Below are 21,929 nucleotides of genomic sequence, written 5' to 3'. Positions count from 1 at the left end.
GCTTGTTTGCCATCTTACAGTAGCTTTACTCCTGCATGTTGCTCATCTACTGTAAGGGGGGGGGGTAGAGGAAAGGAGTAGGATTTCTAACTACTAAGTGATAAAAGGTGTTTATGTAAAGTTACAATGGCATAGCAATTTTACACTGTCCAAAGAAACCAATGAATGTTATAACTTGCGCACTGTACAGCTCAGTTGGAGTGGTCAGAGGAGGTGGAAAATCTTTTGATGATGTGAAGAGCATGTGTAATGGACTTTACTGCTTAATTTTGCTCACTCTAAGTGGCACACATTTGGTCCTTGAATGTCACTCATACGTACAGTGACATCATGAAAATGTCACGCATACGCAATCTCAAACATTTGCAGATATGCTGCTAGCCTAGGCAGACTTCAGTGACTTCATTTCAAGATGGCCGCAGCGATTACGCATACGTACCGGCAGTCGCCTAGTCCTTTTTCTATTACAGAGAAAGTTGGTACCAGACTCTTGTTTATTTTGCCTTTGGTATTAGAGCCCACGTGCCTCCTGTCTCTGGTCGTCGGTTATCTGGCCTCACGTCACGTCGCAGAGAAGGCACGTAGTACTGAACTTGGAGGTGTGACTGTAAGTCACGCAGTTGCTTGCTAAATCTGGCGGAGTCCTCAGCATGGGCTCCTACCCCGCCGGGCTCATGTGCTTCCTATGCCTGGCCGGCCGCAGAAGTGCCCGAGCTCTGGGCGCTCGTCGTAATCATCACTCCGATAGCTTCAGGCCAGCCCGTGTGGTTGTTGTAGACAAGACCACTCGCTACGAGTTCGAGCAGCAGCGCTATCGTTATGCGGAACTCAGCGAAGAGGACCTGAAAGAACTGGTGAGTGAGTGTCTGCTCCGCAGAACGGTACTTTGAAAAGCGTGGAACTGGGACGTAGAGCCCAGGAGCAAGGACCACAAGGGTGTAGGTTGTGCAAGGTTTAGAGTGAAATTGGGGCACGGGTGACCGCTGGACAGGCATTGGTGTGAGCTTGTCAAATGTGTAGTAAGGGTCCACTGATGAACTCCAGGTTCATCATCAAAATATTTCTAATGTAAAGCGCGCTGTCCTCTTCGGATAATGTGCATGCTTTATAAAAACAGCATAACTAAATAAATTGGCCTAAATTGCAATGCGACAATGCCCTGTGCTATTGTGATATTAATCCAACTTGAAATCTTATTGGTCCTGTATTTTGTGTAGCTCTGCATAACACGCACCTTGTGTGTTTAGTTAAGTAAGAAATCAAATATATAAAAAATTGTGTGTGTATATCTGCATTTAAAAAAACTACAACAAAGCGCAGATCAAGTGAAGCATGAAGGTCTGATTAGAGCAGAGGTCTTCAAACTTTTTGATGCCGAGACCCCCTTGTAAAACCATTTTAGGCTTAAGGACCCCCTTCCGACAAAAGTTTCTAGAAACTGGTACTCCTCATCATCAACTTTTGACAACCATAAATGCGCCTGTTAGACCTCATCACATCCATCCATCATTCATCCACCCATACTTTCACACATCCATCCATCCTTTCATCCATACATACATCTATCCTTCAACCATCCACCCTTTCATCCTTCCATCCATACATCCTTCCATCCATACATCCATCCTTTACCCATCCACCCTTCCATTCATCCACCCACCTTTTCACACATCCATCCATCATTCATCCATGCAACCTTTTATCCATCCATACATCCGTCCACCTTTCATCCATCCATCCTTCATCCGTCCACCCTTTCATCCTTCCATCCACCCTTCCATCCATTCATCCACCCTTCCATCCATTCATCCACCCTTTCATCCTTACATCCATACATCTATCCTTCATCCATCCACCCTTTCACCCTTCCATCCATACATCTATCCTTTACCCATCCACCCTTCCATCCATCCACCCATCTATCTTTTCACACATACATCCATCATTCATCCATGCAACCTTTTCTCCATACATCCATCTACCCTTTCATCCTTCCATACATCCATCCTTCCTTCATCCTTTCATCCATCCATACATCCATCCATCCACCCACCCTTTCCTCCACCCATCATTCACCCCCCACCTTTTCACACATCCATCCATGCATCATTCATCCATGCAACCTTTTATCCATCCATACATCCATCCACCCTTTCTTCCATCCATCCTTCATCCGTCCACCTTTTCATCCTTCCATCCACCTTTTCATCCATTCATCCACCCTTCATCCATCCATCCATCCGTCCTTCATCCGTCCACCCTTTCATCCTTACATCCATACATCTATCCTTCATCCATCCATCCTTCACCCATCCACCCTTTCATCCTTCCATCCATACATCCATCCTTCATCCATCCACCCTTGCATCCATCCATCCATCCATACATCCTTTACCCATCCATCCAACCATCATTCATCCACCCACCTTTTCACACATCCATCCATCATTCATCCATGCGACCTTTTATCCATCCATACATCCATCCACCCTTTCATCCTCCCATCCATCCACCCACCCTTTCATCCATCCATCCACCCACCCTTTCATCCATCCATCCACCCACCCTTTCATCCATCCATTCACCCATCATTCATCCCCCACCTTTTCACACATCCACCCATGCATCATTCATCCATGCAACCTTTTATCCATCCATACATCCATCCTTCATCCACCCTTCCATCCATCCTTTAGCCGTCCACCCTTTCATCCATCCACCCATCATTCATCCCCCCACCTTTTCACACATCCATCCATGCATCATTCATCCATACAACTTTTTATCCACCCTTTCATCCATCCATCCTTCATCCGTCCACCCTTTCATCCTTCCATCCATCCACCCTTTCATCCATCCATCCTTCATCCATCCACCCTTTCATCCTTACATCTATCCTTCATCCATCTATCCTTCACCCATTTACCCTTTCATCCTTCCATCCATACATCCATCCATTCACCCATCATTCATCCACCCATCTTTTTACACATCCATCCATCATTCATCCATGCAACCTTTTATCCATACATCCTTCCATCCATCTACCCTTCCATCCTTCTATCCATCCACCCTTTCATCCTTCCATCCATCCATCCATCCACCCTATCATCCATACATCTATCCACGCTTTCATCCATCCACTCATTATTCATCCACCCACCTTTTCACATATCCATCCATCCTTCATCCACCCATCATTCATCCACCCACCTTTTCTGTGACTCTTCATGGGGGGATAGGAGAGGGGGGGTGTCAGTATCTCTGTGTCTTCTTCCTTCTTTCCCGCTCATGGGAGGGCATCTCTGTGCCTCCCTGCTGGGGGCGGGAGGAGGGGGATGTGTCACGGGACCCACAGCTCCAGGCGCGCAACATCCATTATACTCAAAGGGCTACACTACAGCCTGCTCCCCCAGACCCACACCCACTTTCTCCCCTCCCCCCAGCTCGTGTGTGAGAGCCCAGCTGAAACCGTTTCAGGGACACACACACAGCCACACCAGAGTACTTGACAGGTCTTTAAAAGACCTTCCACTTGTTAATGAGCCTTTGATGTTTTTCACACCTCGGTGTGAACTAGGCCTCCGCCATGAGTACCCTGGATAAGCCCAACACCAGGAATTGCATGCCCCTGACAGAATTTGCGACCCCCTTCCAAGGACTCCACGACCCCCCTGGGGGTTGCGCCCCACAGATTGAAGACCTCTGGATTAGAGGATGATTGGGTGAATGACTTAGTAAGAAATCGAGTGGAGTTTTAAAGCCACGTTAGGGAAAACAACTTAGTTTGACAGAGTACTGTGACAAGTGGATTCTATATATACCTGAAATATATAAAGGAAAATAGAGTGATGGGAAAAATATATAAATAAAATACCATTCCCCTCAAAAGTACATTGCAAAAAAAACCCTTCAGAATAAAAAAAAAATGGGATAAGTAGATTTGATATATACGCATAATATAGGTCCATCAAATTCGAGATTAGAACTTTGGGGTTCTAGATGGACTTTTTTTTTTTAGAGATGAGGTTTAGAATTTATTTATTATTAATTTGAGATTAGGACACTGAGTGATTTGTTTCAATGATGTTTTACCTTCAATGCGCTACTAATTCTGCCAGGAAAGTTTGTTGTTAGTTTTATTCTTATCGCTCACCTGTTTGTATAGATTTTATGCCTAAAGCTTGCACTTTGTTTTGAACTGGGAGGGTGATTCGGAAGAACTACATCAATATTTCTGTTACCAGATCCTGTGGATAGATTTGCTAAGAACCTACTCCCGCTCTTACAGAAACTAAAGAAGGATTCAGAGCGTTGGAAGACGCTCCCACTCTCGATGCTGGGCAGAGCATCTTTATTCACAATGATGTCCTTACCCCGGTTCCTATATGCCCTCCAAAATTCACTGGACTTGGTGCCTGCGAGCTACTTTAAAGAAATAGAAAGCCTGCAACGTCGCCTACTCTGGAACGGGAAGCCGCAAATGCGCTCCCCAAACTGAATCTTACATGGTACGATGGGGGCATCGCCCTCCCCGATCTCAAAAAAATACTATTGGGCAGCCCATCTGGCAGCCATCAACCACGGCACCTACAGACAGGCAGATGATCCGGGCTACATGATGGATCATTGGGTATTGCCGGGAGGGAACTATCAACGGGCGCTATACTCTAGCGCCGGAAAGGACCTCCTCACCGGACCCATTAGGCACTCGGTGCAGTTCTGGCAGATAGCCAATAAAAGTTTGGGATGGGATCGTAAGTTGACCCTGGCCACTCCCCTATGGGATTCGGACCAGCTGGGGAACCTATTGACATCTAAAGGTTGCAACAAATGGGACCTCATAGGTATACAAAAATAGGCGACCTATGGATAAAGAGTGAAGTCAAATAATTTTCGGTCTTGCAGCAGGAATTCGATCTTGCCCCTTGTTGAACTTGGCTCTTTTGGCAGGTTCACCCCTTAACTTTTTGCCTTTTTAATATGGCATAATTATAGTGATTTCTGGTCTCTGTGCACTTAAGCACTGTGGCCCAGTGTAAAGTGCGTGCGCTGAGGGCGCGTGGTGAGATTAGCCTGCCCTCCCATAGGAATGCATGGGGAATATGTGTGTCCATGATAGTTCCTGATGTGTGGGGAGTGCAGGGGCTAATTTGGTATGTGCGAACTCGTGAGATTAAATGCTGCGCGATGATGTGTGCAGATTTAATGTGCATAGTGTGGAAGTGCCACTTCTAGAAGTTGGCATGTATGTGCAGTGAATGTGAATTGACCGTCTGGCTTGTGATTGACTGGAGCTGGCTGGTGTGCCTGGCTCCAGGAGTCGGAATGGGTCTGCCCGGTGGTGAATGGGGAGATCTGCATGTTTATGGCAGGGAGGAGTGCACCTGGGACCTGAATAGGGCTGGGCCTTCCCTCGACAATGCTGGATCCACCCCCTGTGGTGTGTCTGATGTCCCTGACCCATCCTGTGAATAGGCAGAGGGGCTGAGCAAAACAAAGTGTTCAAGAACCAGTTGCATCTGGTTCGCCCCTTGCCTGCACCTTTGGAAACAAAGGATGTCTGTGTATAAAAGAGGGGCTGTGACCCCATGAAAAATGTTCTGGTTTCCAACTCTGATCTACCAGGGGCGTGCTGCTGCTGGGGCCCAGGGGAAGGGTTGCCTCACTGGGCCCTGCCCTGCCCCTGGATGCTGGAGGAATTTCCTTGTTGAGAGCTGCTTGCTCCATCTTTGATGTCCAGGACTACTTGGGACCCTGGTTGCTCCAATTACCCTGTTGAACTGAGTTTTCTTTTGCCCTTAGCGCCTGGGAAGCGCTTTATTTTAAATTGCCCTGTTATTGAGGGAGCCTACCCCTCATGCTGCATTTATTAATGGCAGCACGCGTGCCCAACCCCGCTTATTTCGATATTAACAAGCAGGTGCCTACCCTGCATTTTGCCCGTGTTTATGGTGCCTATATTGGGCGGGTGCCCACCCCGCGACTTTGCCCAGGATTTTTATTTTAATTCAGAGCGGGTGCCTACCCTGCTCCTAACTTGGTTGTGCTGATCGAGGGAGCCTACCCCTCGTTGTACCCTGAAAAGAGATGCCACGGCAAACTCGGAAGTGAGGCACCGTAGTGCCTGACGGCGGGCGGGACTTCCGGTTTTCAAGAGGAAGTCCCAAGCCTGCCGCAGCGAGAAGATGAGAAGCCGGCCGAGTGATGTCCTCAGGCTGCCCCGGGCTCCCGGAAGCGGTAGAGAGCCCCGGGGCCGCCAACCGGAAAAGAAGCGCTTTGCCAGGTCGGCGGGGCTCCCGAGGTGAAGGGAGAGCCCCGCGGGCACCGCACTGGAGGAGAGTCCTGTCCCCAGCGTGAGGAAAGAGGAGCACCCCTTAACAGCCCGTTGAGTGTTGAAGGGCTGGGGGGAAGCTCCGGGCGTGTGTTGGCGCAGTGCGCTACACTGTGACAGGGGTGCATTTAGGGCGGCCCCGTGAGCAGTGGGTCGGTCGCCCCAACATTTTTACTGAGTCCAGGCGTGGCTCCAACGGTGGGGGCATCTTTAAATCAGGAGCCAGATGGCTCCAGAGGCCCCCAGTTATTTCCCAAGGTCCAGTGGGCCCGTGCTGCCCATGAGGGGCATTTGTCACCTACCATTGTCCCCAGAGCCAGTGCGCTCCTGCGTTTGGGGGCATGTTTGTCTAAGGAGCTGAGGTGGCTCTTCCCGCCCCCATTAGTTTTCCTGAGCCCCGTGGCTCCAACCTTTTCGGGCCCATTTGTTTTAAGAGCCTAGAGTGCTCCAACGCTGTGCACTCTGTTTATTTTCAGAGCCTAGAGGGCTCCATCATTTGGCGCAGTTTTGTTCCTATGGTCCAGTGAGAGCCCATGCTGCAGTTTTGCTGATTTACCGCTGCCCAGCAAGTAGTTGGCACCGTTTAGGCATTTATTTCAGGGGACATTTGCTTTTGGACTTGGGAGTGGGACGCACTCCTTCACCCCTACCTTGGCCTTCCACAGCTGCGCAGCACTTGGTGCCAGCTGCAGCGTTTAGGCCCCAGTTCATTGTTCTCAGCTGCCCAGCAAGTAGCGGGGAGCTGCAACGTTTAGGTTTTGGCACAGTGGCGCAACCTTGACCTTCGCTGCTTAGGCAGCAGCCCTGACTCTCTGGACATAGGGCGTTTGAGCCATCTTTTTAGATTGCAAGTTGGCTACCTTTATAAGGTGCAGGCCCTAATGGGATTTATGTGCTATTGTGATTTATGTGCTAATGCTTTGGGTGTTTGGAAATGTATTGTGTCTAGTATGTTTTGCGCACCCTGTTTTGATACCTCTATGTATAGTTTATGCATAGGAGGTTGTTTTACCTGTTTAGGTTTGTGTTAGGGAGATTATACTTCCCTGTGTGATGTACGCCCCTAGTGTAAAGTTTACTTAGGTGGTGTGGGTCTAAGGTAGTTAGACTTGTGGGATACTGTGCATGATGGATTTCATGTCGCATACTGTTGCAAAGTACAGTGATTATCAGTGTTTACTGGCTGTACGTACTATGACCTATTTTTACTTGTATGATTATGATTTAATTCACTTTTACCAAGTTATCTATTTTACTATTACTTTACCAAGTGCTAAGTCTGACAGTGGTCCACGTGGCCTTGTCATGTGTAAATAATCCCTTGTAAATATTGCCCGTGCCAGTTGGCACAATGTATATTGTGTGGTTACTACCTGATGTGTTTTGAGAATACAAAGGCTATCTTTGATATAATCTTGTGTGGAGTTCCTTTTGTGGGGGGCCTGGGATGTTGTTGCTGGTGGGTGCGTGCACAAATGCTTTACACATTGCCTCCGGGATAAGCCTTACTGCTTGTGTCTCGTTGCCAAGGGGGTGAGCAGGGGTTATCTTGGCGTGTAACTTCCTTGCCCTAACTAGAGGGTTGGTTTCTACCTGGCTTTGGCGCAAGCCTTAGCCAACCAGAAATCCAATTTCTATCACTGGTAGCCAGTGGAAGGAATCAGGAATCAGGACTTGTGTTTGCGCAGTACTACAGCGACAACTGGCTCCACTACAAAACTCTGCGTTTTAGATGGTCACATGGTAAGAGATTATTGTTTTTAAGTTGGTTTTAAATGTCATTTCTTTGGAAATGTGTTTTCTTGTGCACTGTGAGTTGGGTGTCCTGCCAAAGACAGAAACTAGAGAATCTGGAGGAGAGACTGCCCTTGAGCCATTGCGCTGGTTCTTGTGTTGGCCTACAGTGGAGACTTAATTGGTATGGTGTCACTAGCTCAGGAGGGTAGATTATCCCCTAAGTGCAGTGTGAGTTTTCTGGATTTACCAGTAAGGGTGGGATCCAGTGCAAGCAGCAAAAGTGTGTCTGGATTTACCGTAAGGGTGGAATCCAGTGCAAGCAGCAAAAATGTGTCTGGATTCACCAGTAAGGGTGGGATCCAGTGGTAGCAGCATAAGTGTGTCCAGTGCATGTATTCCCATCCTGGATGAATGGTGTTTTGCACTGAACGAGTGAGTGCGAGTTTGCTGAATACTTTGGTGTGAGTTCTCTGAAATAAGGAGCTTGCTGAATACTTTGGTGTGAGTTCTCTGAAATGAGGAGCTTGCTGAATACTTGGGTGTGAGTTCTCTGAAATAAGGAGCTTGCTGAATACTTGGGTGTGAGTTCTCTGAAATAAGGAGCTTGCTGGTTGATTGGGCCTGAGTTCTCTGAAAGAAGGAGCTTGCATTGGGGACTGATTCCAAAAGGAGTGGCTGAGGTGTCTTCCAGCCCAGAGTGGTGGAAGAGGTTCAGAGTGGCCCAGCTAGGTCCCGGTGTAGGGGCCCACGTCCTGTCTCTGAAGAGAAGGAGTGGGTGGGACTGCGTGTCTCCATGTACCTGAAACCCTGTCTCGGGCCTGGATGGTTTCATTAGGGAACACCAGGTTGGGAGCATAGGCTGTACTGTTAGGCCATTTGAGGAGGATCTCCCAGTGTTTAGAGAATGTGGAACATCTGTAAGCAGAGTTCCAGTAGTTCTGGTGTCTTGCGGTACCGCTCCAGTTGGGAGGGTGCAGAAGTCCAGAAGGAGGGGTGAGAGGGGAAGAACTAGTGGGTTAGGGGCCAGCCAGAAGGGCTGTGTCTCCAGTGAGTGACCATGGTGACGCCACTTCTGTCCTGAGAGACAGGCAGACTGCCACATAACACATTATTTATGTGTCACCCTCGTGAAGTCCTGGTTTGCCGGGCATCTGACCAAAGGGTGGTGTCCCTGGGTTGGGGAGGCAGGTTCAGGTGTTTACCTGTCCTGGACGGAAGGGCAACTGTAATCAGTGTCCTTGACATTAGTGTTATGTCACACTTGTGAAGTCCTGTTGTGCCAGGCATCTGCAAAAGGGTAGCGTCCCTGGGTTGGGGAGCCAGGTTCAGGTGTTTGCCTGTCCTGGACGGCAGGGTGACTGTAATCTGTCCTGGCCGGTTTCGCCTTCTAGGGGTCCACCTTTTAACACAGGTGGGGCTCCTCTTTAGTGAAGAGACTCTGTGTTTCCCAGAAGGGGTGGTACAGGCCTAGCAGGGATTTTTAGGGTCCTTGACAGAGTGTTGTGGTACTACCTGAGAGCAGGTGGGGCCTACCTTAAGTGGAGGGACTCTGTTCTACAGTGGGAGGGTGCAGAACTCTGGCCGTTCACTCTTCACCGTTTAGGCCTTTTACAGCTGCGCAGCAAGTAGAGCCAGCTGCACTCTTTAGGCCGTTTACCGCTGCGCAGCAAGTAGTGCCAGCTGCTCCATTTATAAATAACAAAAGAAGGTGCCAGTACTGATAAACATAACTTAGAACTATGATTAATCCTCCACAAACAGAAAATCGAATTCCAGAAAGGGAATGCTTCTTAGTCGCAATTTTATTATATATAGAAAATCAACAATATTTTATAAAATTCATTTTTACATTTGAGGAAAAAACATTAGGAGAAAATCAAAAGTGAGAACGGACACATGGGAATACAATCACTTGGAACGAACCACCATTCAAAACTGCAATCATATCACATTCGCCACACATTCAACACATACATAATTCCTTTCCTCCGTGCAACGCCAACAAAGACAACTCTCCCTTCACCTCTGATACACCAACCCCCGCTCTCAACCTTCACATTTCCCCACCTATGAACCCTATACCCCAACTCTCCTCCTGTCCCCCCACCTCTCCCTGCCTTCCACCACCAATTTCACCCCCTCCTTCTGCCATCGAGACACCCAACCTTCCATGTTCTGCCCTACTCTCTCTTGAAAATAAGCTAGGCTCTCCTATCGCCTCCATCTCCCAGCTTGTAGCTTCTATTTCACTTTCAAGCTCCAAGATTTCCACTTTCCCATTCACCTTAACTCCTTTGGAAAACCCATCTACTCACTAGATGCACCTCGCTCCCTCACCACATTGTTGCAGGGATTCCGTTCTCGTACAGAACTGTGCATAGAGACTTGGAACCTCCGTGAATTAGGGTGTACCAAAACGCACCTTAGTACCCAAAATCCCCTACCAGATTAGCTACAGTGTCTCATTGGTTATCACAAACTCCCAATGCTTAGACAAACCAGAACATGGACTTAGTACACCTGAGGTAACGTGGAACACATGAACACTCTTTCTTATACACTCATTTCAATCCAGAACAAGGAGTAAATGAGGACGGGTGTACATTTGAAATGTTTATTTACTAATGCAGTGTTCTCAAACGCAGTATCTTAGCTAATACAAGCAAACATATTATAAGAAACAAAGTAATCAGCATAGTCACTAGTCCATAGAATACAAAAGGTGAAAGCATGGTAAAATGCTAAAACGAATAGGGTTCAGTAACACCTAATCTTCACACTCCCTAGCTAGTATATTATAGTATATCTAAGAAGGTCTCTTTGGGTTTGGCGGCCCCATACCTCAAGATCCTAGTGGTAAGGGATCACATCATCTTCCACCAGCTCTCTGCATGCGAAGCACCATCAAGTGTGTGTGTATGCTCTGTGTAAAGCAATATAAAACCCGCCTAAAGCCAGAATTTGGCCGCAGCTGCATGTATGTTATGTCTAGGAACGTGCGAAGATCAGACCTCACAACAACCACTGTGTTGAGATATCCTTGAAGGTTTCAGCACTCACTGTACAGACACAGCTCACCAAGCAAGGCTGATATCAGAGTAACAACATATTATTCTTGCGTGAAGCAAAACACTCTACTAGGCTCAAAGCTAAGGCAACAGATATGTGTCGTGTGCAGAAGCAGCAGAAAGGTAAAATGGCGTTTAAACTCCCAATGAGCTCAGGCTAACTTAGCACAGCATATAGGCAAAGCATATCTATATGACCCCCTCCCATGATCCGAGCACGGATAAGAGAATTTAAGATCAAGGACTCCTTTTTGAAATGCAGAGTTCAAACAAGATAGTCAGTTCAAATTTGAGTAGGCGAGAAAAAAATATTTTTGTCAGACAAAAAAACAAAATCTCACCAGCAGGACAATTTAGTGTTCACTTTAATCAAAGTCAATAGGTCCGAGACTTAAAAGGTTCACCATAAGTTCCAAAAAAAAATAACGAAAAAGTTCCATGATATCAAGGGTCTCGGTAGGTCTCAGTCTAATACTGAGTATGCAAAATAAGCAGCAACAGCTTCCAAAAGGAAGTCACTGTTATCATCCGAAAATAACTCAGCCATCCAATCTAATAGTGGGAAAAAACATACATGCTCTTCAATTACCCGAGCCTCTAGCACCATCAGAGGGCAACTCGGCGGGATATCAATGAAGCTGTGTGCCAAAAAATCTTGCGCCGCTGCAAATATATTCCAACGACCCAGTATTCCATGCATCGCTGCAAAGGCCATAATCCCTCTGTCCGATCAAAGCAATTACTGATCAACTAAGGGGCTCATGAGCTGATTAAAATCCACTTCAGGAGACACCATATTGCAGAGACACAAATCCAGGGCCCAGTCGAAATCGCAGCTCAGGCAATGCAAGACAGGCTGGACACATGTGAAATAGGAAAAACGAAATGATAATCCATATGGTGCACTTAAGGTGGCGAGCAGCAGCGTTCCATAGTATTCAAGCATCTTGTTGCGAAACAGTGCCAACCGCGACAGTTCGTCTTGGAACACAGGACGTGCATCCATTTTTAATAAAACAAAATAGCACTAGAAAGCCTGCAGCCAGCGCCAGTAAAACGGGAAATCCACCAAATAGGCTGGAAAAGATTGAATGGAAAAAGCAGGAATTACACCAAAATATCTTTTGGAAAGAAGTCACAAGACCACTGCTTACTACTTTAAAAAAGTGCGCCAGCCCCGATGTGGAAGATGCGTTAAAGATTGTATGAATCAGCTCACCGAAATGCAATGGTAGGTCAGTATTTAGTAAAGCATGCACCTCTGTGCGGGTGTTAGCTACGTGAAGGACAAATGTTTCACGAGCAGATGTCAGGGCAACTTCTTTTTGTGACAATAGGGCTCTTATTCGACTCATCTTATTGAGCTCTGCCTTCAAGGTCGGAATCCTCGGCCAGATGGAAACATCCAAATTCCCATGCGTGGGTGGATACAACACATTTTTACAGCAAACCACATGTTCACTGACTGTAACTACATAAGCTTTGCCTTTTAATAACCCACAGCAATCTTCATTATTTAAAAGTAAATAACTACCGTTTGCCAGTAAAGTGAATGTGGGGACGATAGCGGGCACGGGTGTACCTTTTTAAAAACACATGCTAAATTAGGCCGTTCCTGTGAGAAGTTGGCCTGATATATGATGCTCACTAGTTCTAGTGATTTACAAAAGGGGGTGGTGATGAACAGAGTGTCTGAATTGAGCAGATCACTCTTACCCAGTCCAAAGATCAGGGCTTGATCCATCACCGTTATTTATCTCACTGCCCCATCCCAGCTCAGAACCTGGCTATATGCAAATCAGTCTGTCCCTGGCCCAGTGCATCATGGGAACAGGGCAGACTAAACTACCAAGCCAATTCTTTACCAGAAAGGAGACAAGCTACCGGGGACCGGTTTCTGGCATTTCAGCCTCTTCGGCCCGGCTTGCTTAATGGATCTAGCCCTGATCTTTTGACTGGGTGAGAGCTTTCTGCTTAATTCAGAGACTCTGTCCCTCACCACCCCTTGTTGTAAATATTTTTGTCCACCCTAAGCGTGGAAGGGTATTCTCAGATGTGAGACCCTTGCTCATTGCACCATCAGGATTCAAGCAAACCGGGCCGAAGACGGCTGTAATGCCAGAAACCGGTCCCCGGGAGCTTGTTTCCTTCCCAGTGTAAGAATTGGCTTTTGTAGTTTGGTTTGCCCTGTTCCCATCATGCACTGGGACAGGAACAGACTAATTTGCATACAGCCAGGTTCTGAAACTGGGATGGTGCAGTGAGCTAAAAAACGGTGTTGGATCTAGCCCTGATCTTTTGACTGGGTGAGAGCTTTCTGCTTAATTCAGAGACTCTGTCCCTCACCACCCCTTGTTGTAAATATACACTAGTTCTAGTGATCACCTTGTATCAGTCCAAACAACCCTTATGGTGATTGGTTGTAAGTCAACCTTATAGACCAGCTATCCTAATGGTAGCATGGACAAAGCAGTCTTAGGCTGAACTCTTTTGGCATGTGAAGCCAGCTGTTTTACCACATATAACCCCTTGAATACCAAGTGAAAGGAAACCACACAGGTTGTTATGAAAATAAACAAGTATATATTAACTAACATACACCTTTGAACTCTTTATGAGATCAGAGGGCTAAGCACATTACCATCTCTTTGGAAAAATACGTTTAAGTTGCACGATTTACAATGGTGCCCTAGGGGCACGACAAACCATATACTAAGTAAGTGGAATGTGAAAGTCAATAATAGGAATGGAGCTGTACAAACGTCTATGGACAGTACAGTTTAAGAAAAGGTGAGTACGGACGTCCCTGACTAGATAGGACCAAAACGACCGTGGAACTGGACACTAGGAGAGTCAAGCTACCCTTGTGCACCGAAATGCTCGTGTTACCTCACCCACAGGCTGCGGGTGCATAGGTGCCAATTCGTGTCGGGTTCCGGCGATGAAGTCTATGGAGAGGAAAAGATGCTGCAGGGGGTCAGGAGGAAGATGTCCGGTGTGATCCAAGGGTGGATCAATGAAGAGTAGAACCTGAAAGCAGAGGGGACAATGTTCAAAGTCACTAGCCCGTGACTGGAGTGAAACCAGGAGTGGAACCAGATGTCGTCGTCGCGATCAGGTGAAGGTAGACGCTTGTCTCTGCACCCACGTGGACCAGGTGGTGTCTTCGACGACCAGGATGGAGGCACGAGCTGTCCCACGCAGGCTCTCGCTGTCGGCGGTGTCGGCTTCGGAGTCAACAGGCCTTGGCAAAAGCAACCCACGCGGTGAGTTGAAACGGCGTCTGGAGTGGACCAGGAGGGTCCGGGGTGCTCCTCTTTTGGAAGGGAGCAAGGGCCAGTCTGGAGCAACCAGACCAGCAGTGAAGATTTCGCAGTTCGTCGTCTAGGAGGCCACTAGCCAGCCGGCAAGTGACCAGACAACGCGTCTAGCAGCAAACAGGCAGAAGGGCCCGCGCAGATCTCGTGGATGCTGGAGGGCTGGTCTTCGGGGCAGGAGCTGCTCGGGGTCGGGGCTTCTCAGTCCCCAAAGCCCTTGGACGAGGATACCTCTGAAGTTGTGCTGGAGCGAAGTGCTGCTTCTTTCAAGATGGCCGGTCCCACGTGTCTCGTCGCACCCACGAATCTCAGCTGAGCTGCAGATGTAGGTAGAGGTCGGAGAGGTCTGTGAATCCGGGTCTCATCAGGCTCTGAAGTCTGGATCCTTGCAGGAAGACGACAAAGGGAAGCCGCTGTACGCTGATGGTGCCTGCTTGTGCAGGGTGGACACTCCTTGCCCACAAGGGAGATTTCTTCAGTTTTCTGTGGAGCAGAACGTCTAAGTCCAGAGTTTCTTCTTGTAAAGTTGTTCAGGATAATCTAATTTGCAATGGGACCAGCTCCTACCTTGATCCGGCTAAAGGGGGCTGCACTACGACTAGGTCCCTCCTCTGGGTGGGACCAGGAAGGGGGGTGGTTACACCCCCTATCCTTTGTCCGGTCTTGCGCCAGCTCTGGGGCTGGAGTGCCCCAGGTACTGGTTCAGACCGGTGTATGCACAGGGACACCTTGTGTGCCCCAGGCATGTCTCATTCCTTTCAGCCCTGTCCTACCTAATACACAAATTCCTGTCTGGGGTGGTGCTAGCACCTCCCAAGGCAGGAAACACTTTGTCCAAGCCTCCCTCGCTGGAATGACTCCCAGCAGCAGGAGGTCAGACTTGTGTCTGTGGTGGCAGCATCCATTTTGTGATGCTGAGGCTCGAGTTAACTTTAACCGGGGTTCACAGTTACATACATGTCGTGTCCCTCTAGAAGGGTGGAATGCTACCCCCGTCGCCGGAATTGGCGAGGGGTAGTATTCCAATTCGTATGACACCTTACTCGACATGTTTTGATAATGCTATACCAAAGTTAGCAATAACCGAGAGGATTATAATGCACTTACGAGTATATGGTATAGCGTTATCATGGAAAGAGCTAAAGGACTTGGTTCCGAAAGCTGCAGACAGGCTCAGCTCATGCTAGAGCACCATCTCACATAATTCCAAGCACTCCGCCTTCAGGATTGATAAGGCCTGCCATAGGAGTGACTGATAGGAGGATATGTGTCCATTTTAGGGTTAGATATAGGGATACTATATCTAAAGCAAAGGGTGATTACACCACCTTGCCCCAGCTGATTGATCAGCCAGTTGTGTCAGATTTGGATGGCCAGCCAGGGGTGGCATAATACATGCTGCAGCCCCTGGTAGGCCCTGGGTGCACCTATGCCCTGGGTACCTAAGGTACACTGTACAGGGACTGATAAGGTGACTCAGTATCCAATTGGGTATGCACCTAAGGTACATGGTTGTCAATTTTAGAGAGAGCACAGCTAGGCTGTGGGTCTGATTAGCAGGCCCGCAGCCAGGGAAGTCATAAACCAGTGAAGCAAAAAGCAAAAATCGGGGGTGACCATAGGATTGCAGACCCTACTCTCCCACAGTTCCTGATTACAAGAGCTGTGCAATTGAATATGTCTACTCATTAATGAGTGATCTGGTGTTTTGGTGCACTCCTCACCGTTCAGATAAACCTCCATTCCCTCCCTAAGGCATCTGTAAGTAAAAGGAAGAGACCAGGCTTCATGTAAATAGGAGCTACCAAGAGGCTCGTATCTACCAATGGCAAAATATTTCATACAATTTGTAAATTGGAATAGTGCAAACGGTAATGTTAACCCGTGGATAAGCCACGTTGCAGTAGTGGCATCTGCCACTGAGAAAGGTAAAGACTCTAATCGTTCAATGTGTAACATGAAAAAAGATGCATCACTCATTGAAAGCAAACGCTGTTTATCAGTCCGATTTAAACGGGGCAAAAAGGGACGACACATTCATGTAATTCCAAGGCACCTTCCCGGCCTTTAGCGTTTGAAGGGTCCATGCAAACTGCATAATAGAACGCTTTTGATTTTGACCATGGTATAATACAGACACATCATCTTGTACAATATCAACAACAGATGACACAATATTATCCAAAGTGTAAATGCCGGAGGACAGCGTGTTAATGCTATTATCCACAACTGCAAGCACTTTTTCTAAATTAGCTTGATCAATAGCCCTAAGGCGGGTAGCCGCCTCAATCTGTGATGTTTTCCAGATTTCATTATAAACAGCATAAATCCATCTTCTAGATCTACCTTTAGCCGGGCCTTTTATGAAATCATTCAAATCAACATCTTCAGTCAATTTAGACAAATGCAGTTTGACTGACGCCAATGTAGAATGTTTGAGCCAATTCTGACACAATTTGCCTAGTGAATAAGTGGTTACAGAATGGTCACTCTCAAAACGGGGATCGACCCTGACCTGTGTAAAGCCATCAGCTACACCCGGGAAACGATGTTGGCACAAATCAGCACTTCTGTGCCACATCAACCAACCCTGGGGATCCAAACTGGATATGTTGAAGGACGAATTTTGCAATAGTTTGCAACTCCCTAATCCAAAATTTCGTAGTATTATCTCAACCTGAATATTCTTCCAAATCAGGGAAGGAAGGAGTATTTAATTTTTTAGAAGTAGCCAATCCAAAGCATGTTGTCTGTGAAATGGTAGAATTCAAAAACAACATATGATTCACGATGAGACCTGCACGGTGCAAAGCCTCAGTGCCTTGTACCTGCCAACTTTTAGAACCCCAAACCGATTTAAGATCAACTGTTTCCTTCCACAACTCGTAGCTTCCAACAGCTAGCTGTTCTAGAAAGGACTTCGAGTACAATAACTTAGTATCGGTATGTCTAACCTTGGACATGGACTTTTCTATCATTTTAAAATAAAAGAAAGCTGGATTGGACTGATTAAAGTCAGTAAAATGTGTACTTTTTCAAAAAGGTACTCTAACTACCTCGCAAAGGAGCTGGCCAATGCTCCCACTGTGTATAATTTACAGTACTCCTCCTGGAGTTAGTTTTATGTAGGTAATGGTTGCTAAAATGTTGGAAACAAAATAAATCACCATAATTAGCAGATTCCAAATACAAATCCTCAGCATCAAAAGCAGCAAAATATTTCAAATCAGCAAACAAAGCCTCTACGGCCTGAACATCCCAATCATCAGAACGTATGTTGTGTTTAACCACATCCCCCATGTTAACTCTAAGCACATTAGGGACATTTATAACTTCAGTGGGCCCATGGATTTGAAATATAACAGCATCCCATACTATCCCATACAGGACAGGCCAAGTGGTGATGTTAATAAAAGCCAAGTCTCTCTTCAATCTGTGGGCAGAATGTGACGAGGAATGGGGTGCCAATGTTCCATTTAGATGTCAAATGCATGTTCTCTCCTCGACATAATGGCCATTAATGAATCGGAAAATATAAAACACTAAACCAATTGACATAAAAAGGTAAAGTGAAAAAAGCCCCGGCCAAATATAAGTCCAAGGGGGAATCAATTTTTTTTTTTTAAATAATGTTGCATAGACTCTAATCCTTGAGGGCTTTCCTGAAGTGCGTGAAACCGTGTCAAATGAAAATCTGGATTCTGTGGCCAAACAGGTTTGCAAATCGGGGATCGATAAGTCAGTTGGATAAGTGTAGTCAGTTTCCTCAATTTGAGTACCGGGCAATGTACTCAATAAAGGACCAGAAATTGCAGGCATCTTGATAACCACCTCAGGCACGGGATCTGAAGCAGTGGTCAACTCAGAATTTCTCACAATAGAAGGACAGGAGACTGCCGGTGTCATACTAAGAAGAATCGGCCACTCTGTGTATCTTGACATTGTCAATGGAGATATACCTGTTTTCTTTACGACCTGGAAGTGGTGGTAAAATGACTGTTCTTGTGCCCTTCACACCAAGCACAGGAACTGGAGCTCGTAAGAGGGACCAAATTCTTTCTTGTTATCGATCTTCTCCGAACCAATTCTCCAACTTGGGGTAGCCAGCCAACTACCAGGATCTGCAACGCATTATCCAAAGTGGAGGGCAAATGTTCCTTTTCAAGACTGTCTCTTGTCTTTTGTAGAGTCTGTAAAACATTGCAATGTTCATCTACCTTAAAGGAGGCAGCAACAGCCACCGAGTCTAGACCGTCAAGGTCCGGTACATACATCTTGATACCAAAGAGCATTTCGTATGGGGTCCGCCCACCCAGAGACCTTCTAGGGAGATTATTAAGAGCACGCTGCACGCCATTGAGATGGGTCAGCCAGTTCCTGCCAGTGCCTATAACTCGAGCTGTCAATGATTGCTTTAAATCACGGTTCATTCGTTCCACTACACTATTACCCTCAGGTCTGTATGGAGACGAAAACTTGACTTGGACCCCCAACGAAGTCATGGCATCCTTATATGCCTTAGAGGCGAAAGCAGGACCCTGATCCAAATGGAAGGTACCACAGGCAAAAATCCCTGCAAAGACACGCAAATCCCTTATGACAGTCCGTGAATCAGCGCTGCGGTGAGGCCACACCCATACAAAGCGTGTGCATGAATCAACAGCGACTAAGACGTACTTATATGCAGTATCAGAAGAAAAAGGACCGCAGTGATCTAAATAAACACAACCTAGTGGTTTATTAGAAATGAACAACTGTGTTAGGGGCGGACGCGCAGCAGTTGAATGCTTAATCTGCTGGCATATGTCACATTGAAGGACATAATCCCACGTCTGTTTGTACAGTCCCCGCCACCAAAAACGCTGTTGCAATTGAGACACAGTGGCAGAAACGCCCGCATGCGCAGGCGCAACTCCTTCATGGGCAGCTGTGATCAATGTATTTCTGCGATCCGAGTTGGGAATCAATTTCTCCCCAACTTCAGGAATTTTCACATAAGGAACCTTATCGGGACTTAAGTGGTATGAGTACTTCGAAGGGAACCCCTTAGGATGTTTACCTCCCTTCTCAGTGGCAGCAGCAGCCGCCAATATATCATCATCAATCTTACTTTTGGAATGTGTAACTGCTGCAACTAAATATGTCGATACCGCAGATTTCGCTGCTTCATCAGCAAGCGAGATGCCAACAGAGTGGACTCCAATGCGCTGATGACCAATAGTATGAATTACAAACACCAGTGGCAACTGCTCTTTAAGCTCAGCCACTCGGACCCAGATCATTTTATGTTTTACTGTGCTACCCTTGTGTTGGACCTGGCCCTTTTGGCAGGTTCACCCCGAAACCTTTTCCTTTTTCCTGGCCTATTTCTGTAACCTGGTGTTGGTGATTTTAGGTCTCTGCGCACTTTTTCACTGTGGTCCAGTGTAAAGTGCGGGCGCTCTGTGTGTGTGTGTGTGTGTGTGTGTGTGTGTGTGGTGAGAGTGACCTGCCCTCCCATAGGAATGCATGGGGAATATGTGTGACCATGGTAGTTCCTGATGTGTGGGGAGTGCAGGGTCGAGTTTGGTATGTACGAACTCGTGAGATTGAATGCTGCGCAATGATCTATGAGGCATGATTGTGTCTGGTGTGGAAGTGCCACTTCTAGAAGTTGGCATGTTTGTGTAATTTGTGTCTGGCGTGTGATTGGCTGGAGCTGGCTGGTGAGCCTGGCTCCAGGAGTCAGGATGGGTCTGCCCCTGTGGTGAATGGAGAGATTAGCATGCTGATGTGAGGGAGGGGACTGAATAAGGCTAGGCTTTCCCCACACAATGCTGGCTCCACCCCCTGTGGTGCGTCTGATGTCCCTAGCCTGGCCAGTGAAAGGAGTTCCCCATAACCAGTTGTAGCTGGTTCTCACATTGCCAGCATCCTGCTAGACAAAGGATTTTGTGTATAAAAAGAGGCTGTGACCTCTTGTAAAATGTTCTTGTTTCTGACTCGAATCTGCCAGGGGCGTGCTGCTGCTGGGGCCCAGGGGAAGGCTTGCCTCCCTGGGCCCTGCCCAATCCCTGGATCCCTGGAGGACTGCTTCTGTGGACCCTTTTTGCTTGGCCTGGGAGGGCTGCAAGACTCTCCCTGGCTAGGAGCTGTTGGGCTCCCTCTCTTCGTCCCTGGGCTTGATTTCTAGCGCTTGGGGTGCGCTGTAATTATTCCCCTTGCGCTTGGGAGCGCTTTATGTTTCAGGCAGGTGCCCACCCTGCATTTTGCACTGCCAGGGACCTTGCTGCTAATTTTAGTATTTAGATTCCGAGCGCCTGCCCACGCCACATATTTGCCCTTTATTTTTAATTTGAGAGCTGCGAGGGTGCCTACCCCTCCCACTGCCCGTGAAGAAATCACCTACTCGGCCCGAGCTGCCTTTGCAGTCTTCCCCGGGCCGCCGGCGCTGCCTAGCGCGACCCGGAAGTAGTGGAAGAGGGCGGGGCCTGGTGACTCTTTGTTCTGCTTCCCCCTGCCTGGGGGAAGCCTTTGGTGTGTTTCCTGCTTTTCCGGTCTCCCGTATGGAGAGGGAGACCAGAGATGCCTGCATGCCGCCCGCCGTCGGAAGCTGCAGGAGAGTTGTGGGGCTCCCATGAGTACGGGGGAGCCCCGGAAGAAGAATGCGCCCGGAGCATCGCGGGCTCCACTTTCAAAGTGAAGGCGAGGCTCTCTGGAGCGAGAGCCCCGCCCGCGGCCACAAGAGAAGCGCTGCTGCCGGGTGAGGAGGAGAGCAGCCACTGCATCGCCGGTGAGTAAGGGCAGAGGGGGCTTCGGCATTTCTGGAGCCAGAAGGCTCCCCCTAGGTGAAGTTCATTGAAAGTCCCCGTAATGGGCTGGGGCCATATTTGTTTACCGAGTTCCCCGAGAGGGGCTCCAAAGTTGGCGCAATAGTGGTTTTAGAGCGGCGAGGGCTCCAGCGTGACCACCTTTTCTTCCTGTTGTTCCTCGTGGCCATGTTTATCTATCGGCAGTACTCACCCTGGGGGCACAGTTGATTGCCCAGAGCCTGTGTGGCTATCCCCTGGCCTTATTGTAAGCGCTAGTGTTAGGGGACTTATTTACTTAAAGGGCCCAGTGGGGTCCTCAGGGGTCAGTGATACCCCCGGTTGGGCATATTTGACGTTTCAGAGCCTAGGTGGCTCCAGCGACAGGCACAGTTTTGTTTCCTAGGGCCAGTGAGGGCCCTGTCACAGTTTTGCTGATTCACAGCTGCCCAGCAATTAGTGGGCAGCTGCACCATTTAGGCGCCATTTGAGAGAGTCCCAGAGAGGGACAGAAGTGGCACAGAGGTGCCAGGCCTTCTACAGCTGCGCAGCACTTAGTGCCAGCTGCAACGTTTAGGCCCTGTTACTGTTCCCAGCTGCCCAGCATGTAGTGGGCAGCTGCAACGTTTAGGTTTGCGCCTGTGGCGAACCCCTGACTGGCGCTGCGTGGTCAGCGCACCCTGAC

The 21,929-nt window shown here is 47.9% G+C and overlaps 1 protein-coding gene across 3 annotated transcripts in view; it reads left to right on the top strand.

Annotated features, from left to right (window-relative positions):
- The first annotated feature begins 484 nt into the window (after positions 1 to 484).
- The window catches only part of NADK2 (NAD kinase 2, mitochondrial), a 1,068,394-nt gene continuing 1,046,949 nt past the window's right edge, over positions 485 to 21,929 (top strand). For 2 of the 3 annotated variants that reach the window (XM_086960539.1, XM_086960537.1), the window contains exon 1: positions 515 to 854. In XM_086960539.1, coding sequence (XP_086816665.1) covers positions 651 to 854 — 204 coding nt within the window. In that variant the 5' untranslated portion in view covers positions 515 to 650. Of the gene's footprint in view, positions 855 to 21,929 lie in introns of all 3 variants that reach the window. The other variant, XM_086960538.1, reaches the window with a different exon arrangement.

The sequence above is a fragment of the Lissotriton vulgaris genome, chromosome 3_1, assembly GCF_964263255.1.
Source record: "Lissotriton vulgaris chromosome 3_1, aLisVul1.2, whole genome shotgun sequence".
In the NCBI taxonomy this organism is placed as follows: Eukaryota; Metazoa; Chordata; class Amphibia; order Caudata; family Salamandridae; genus Lissotriton; species Lissotriton vulgaris.
The sequence above is the reverse complement of the archived record's forward strand: the minus strand, read 5'-3'. Positions and strand labels throughout refer to the sequence as shown.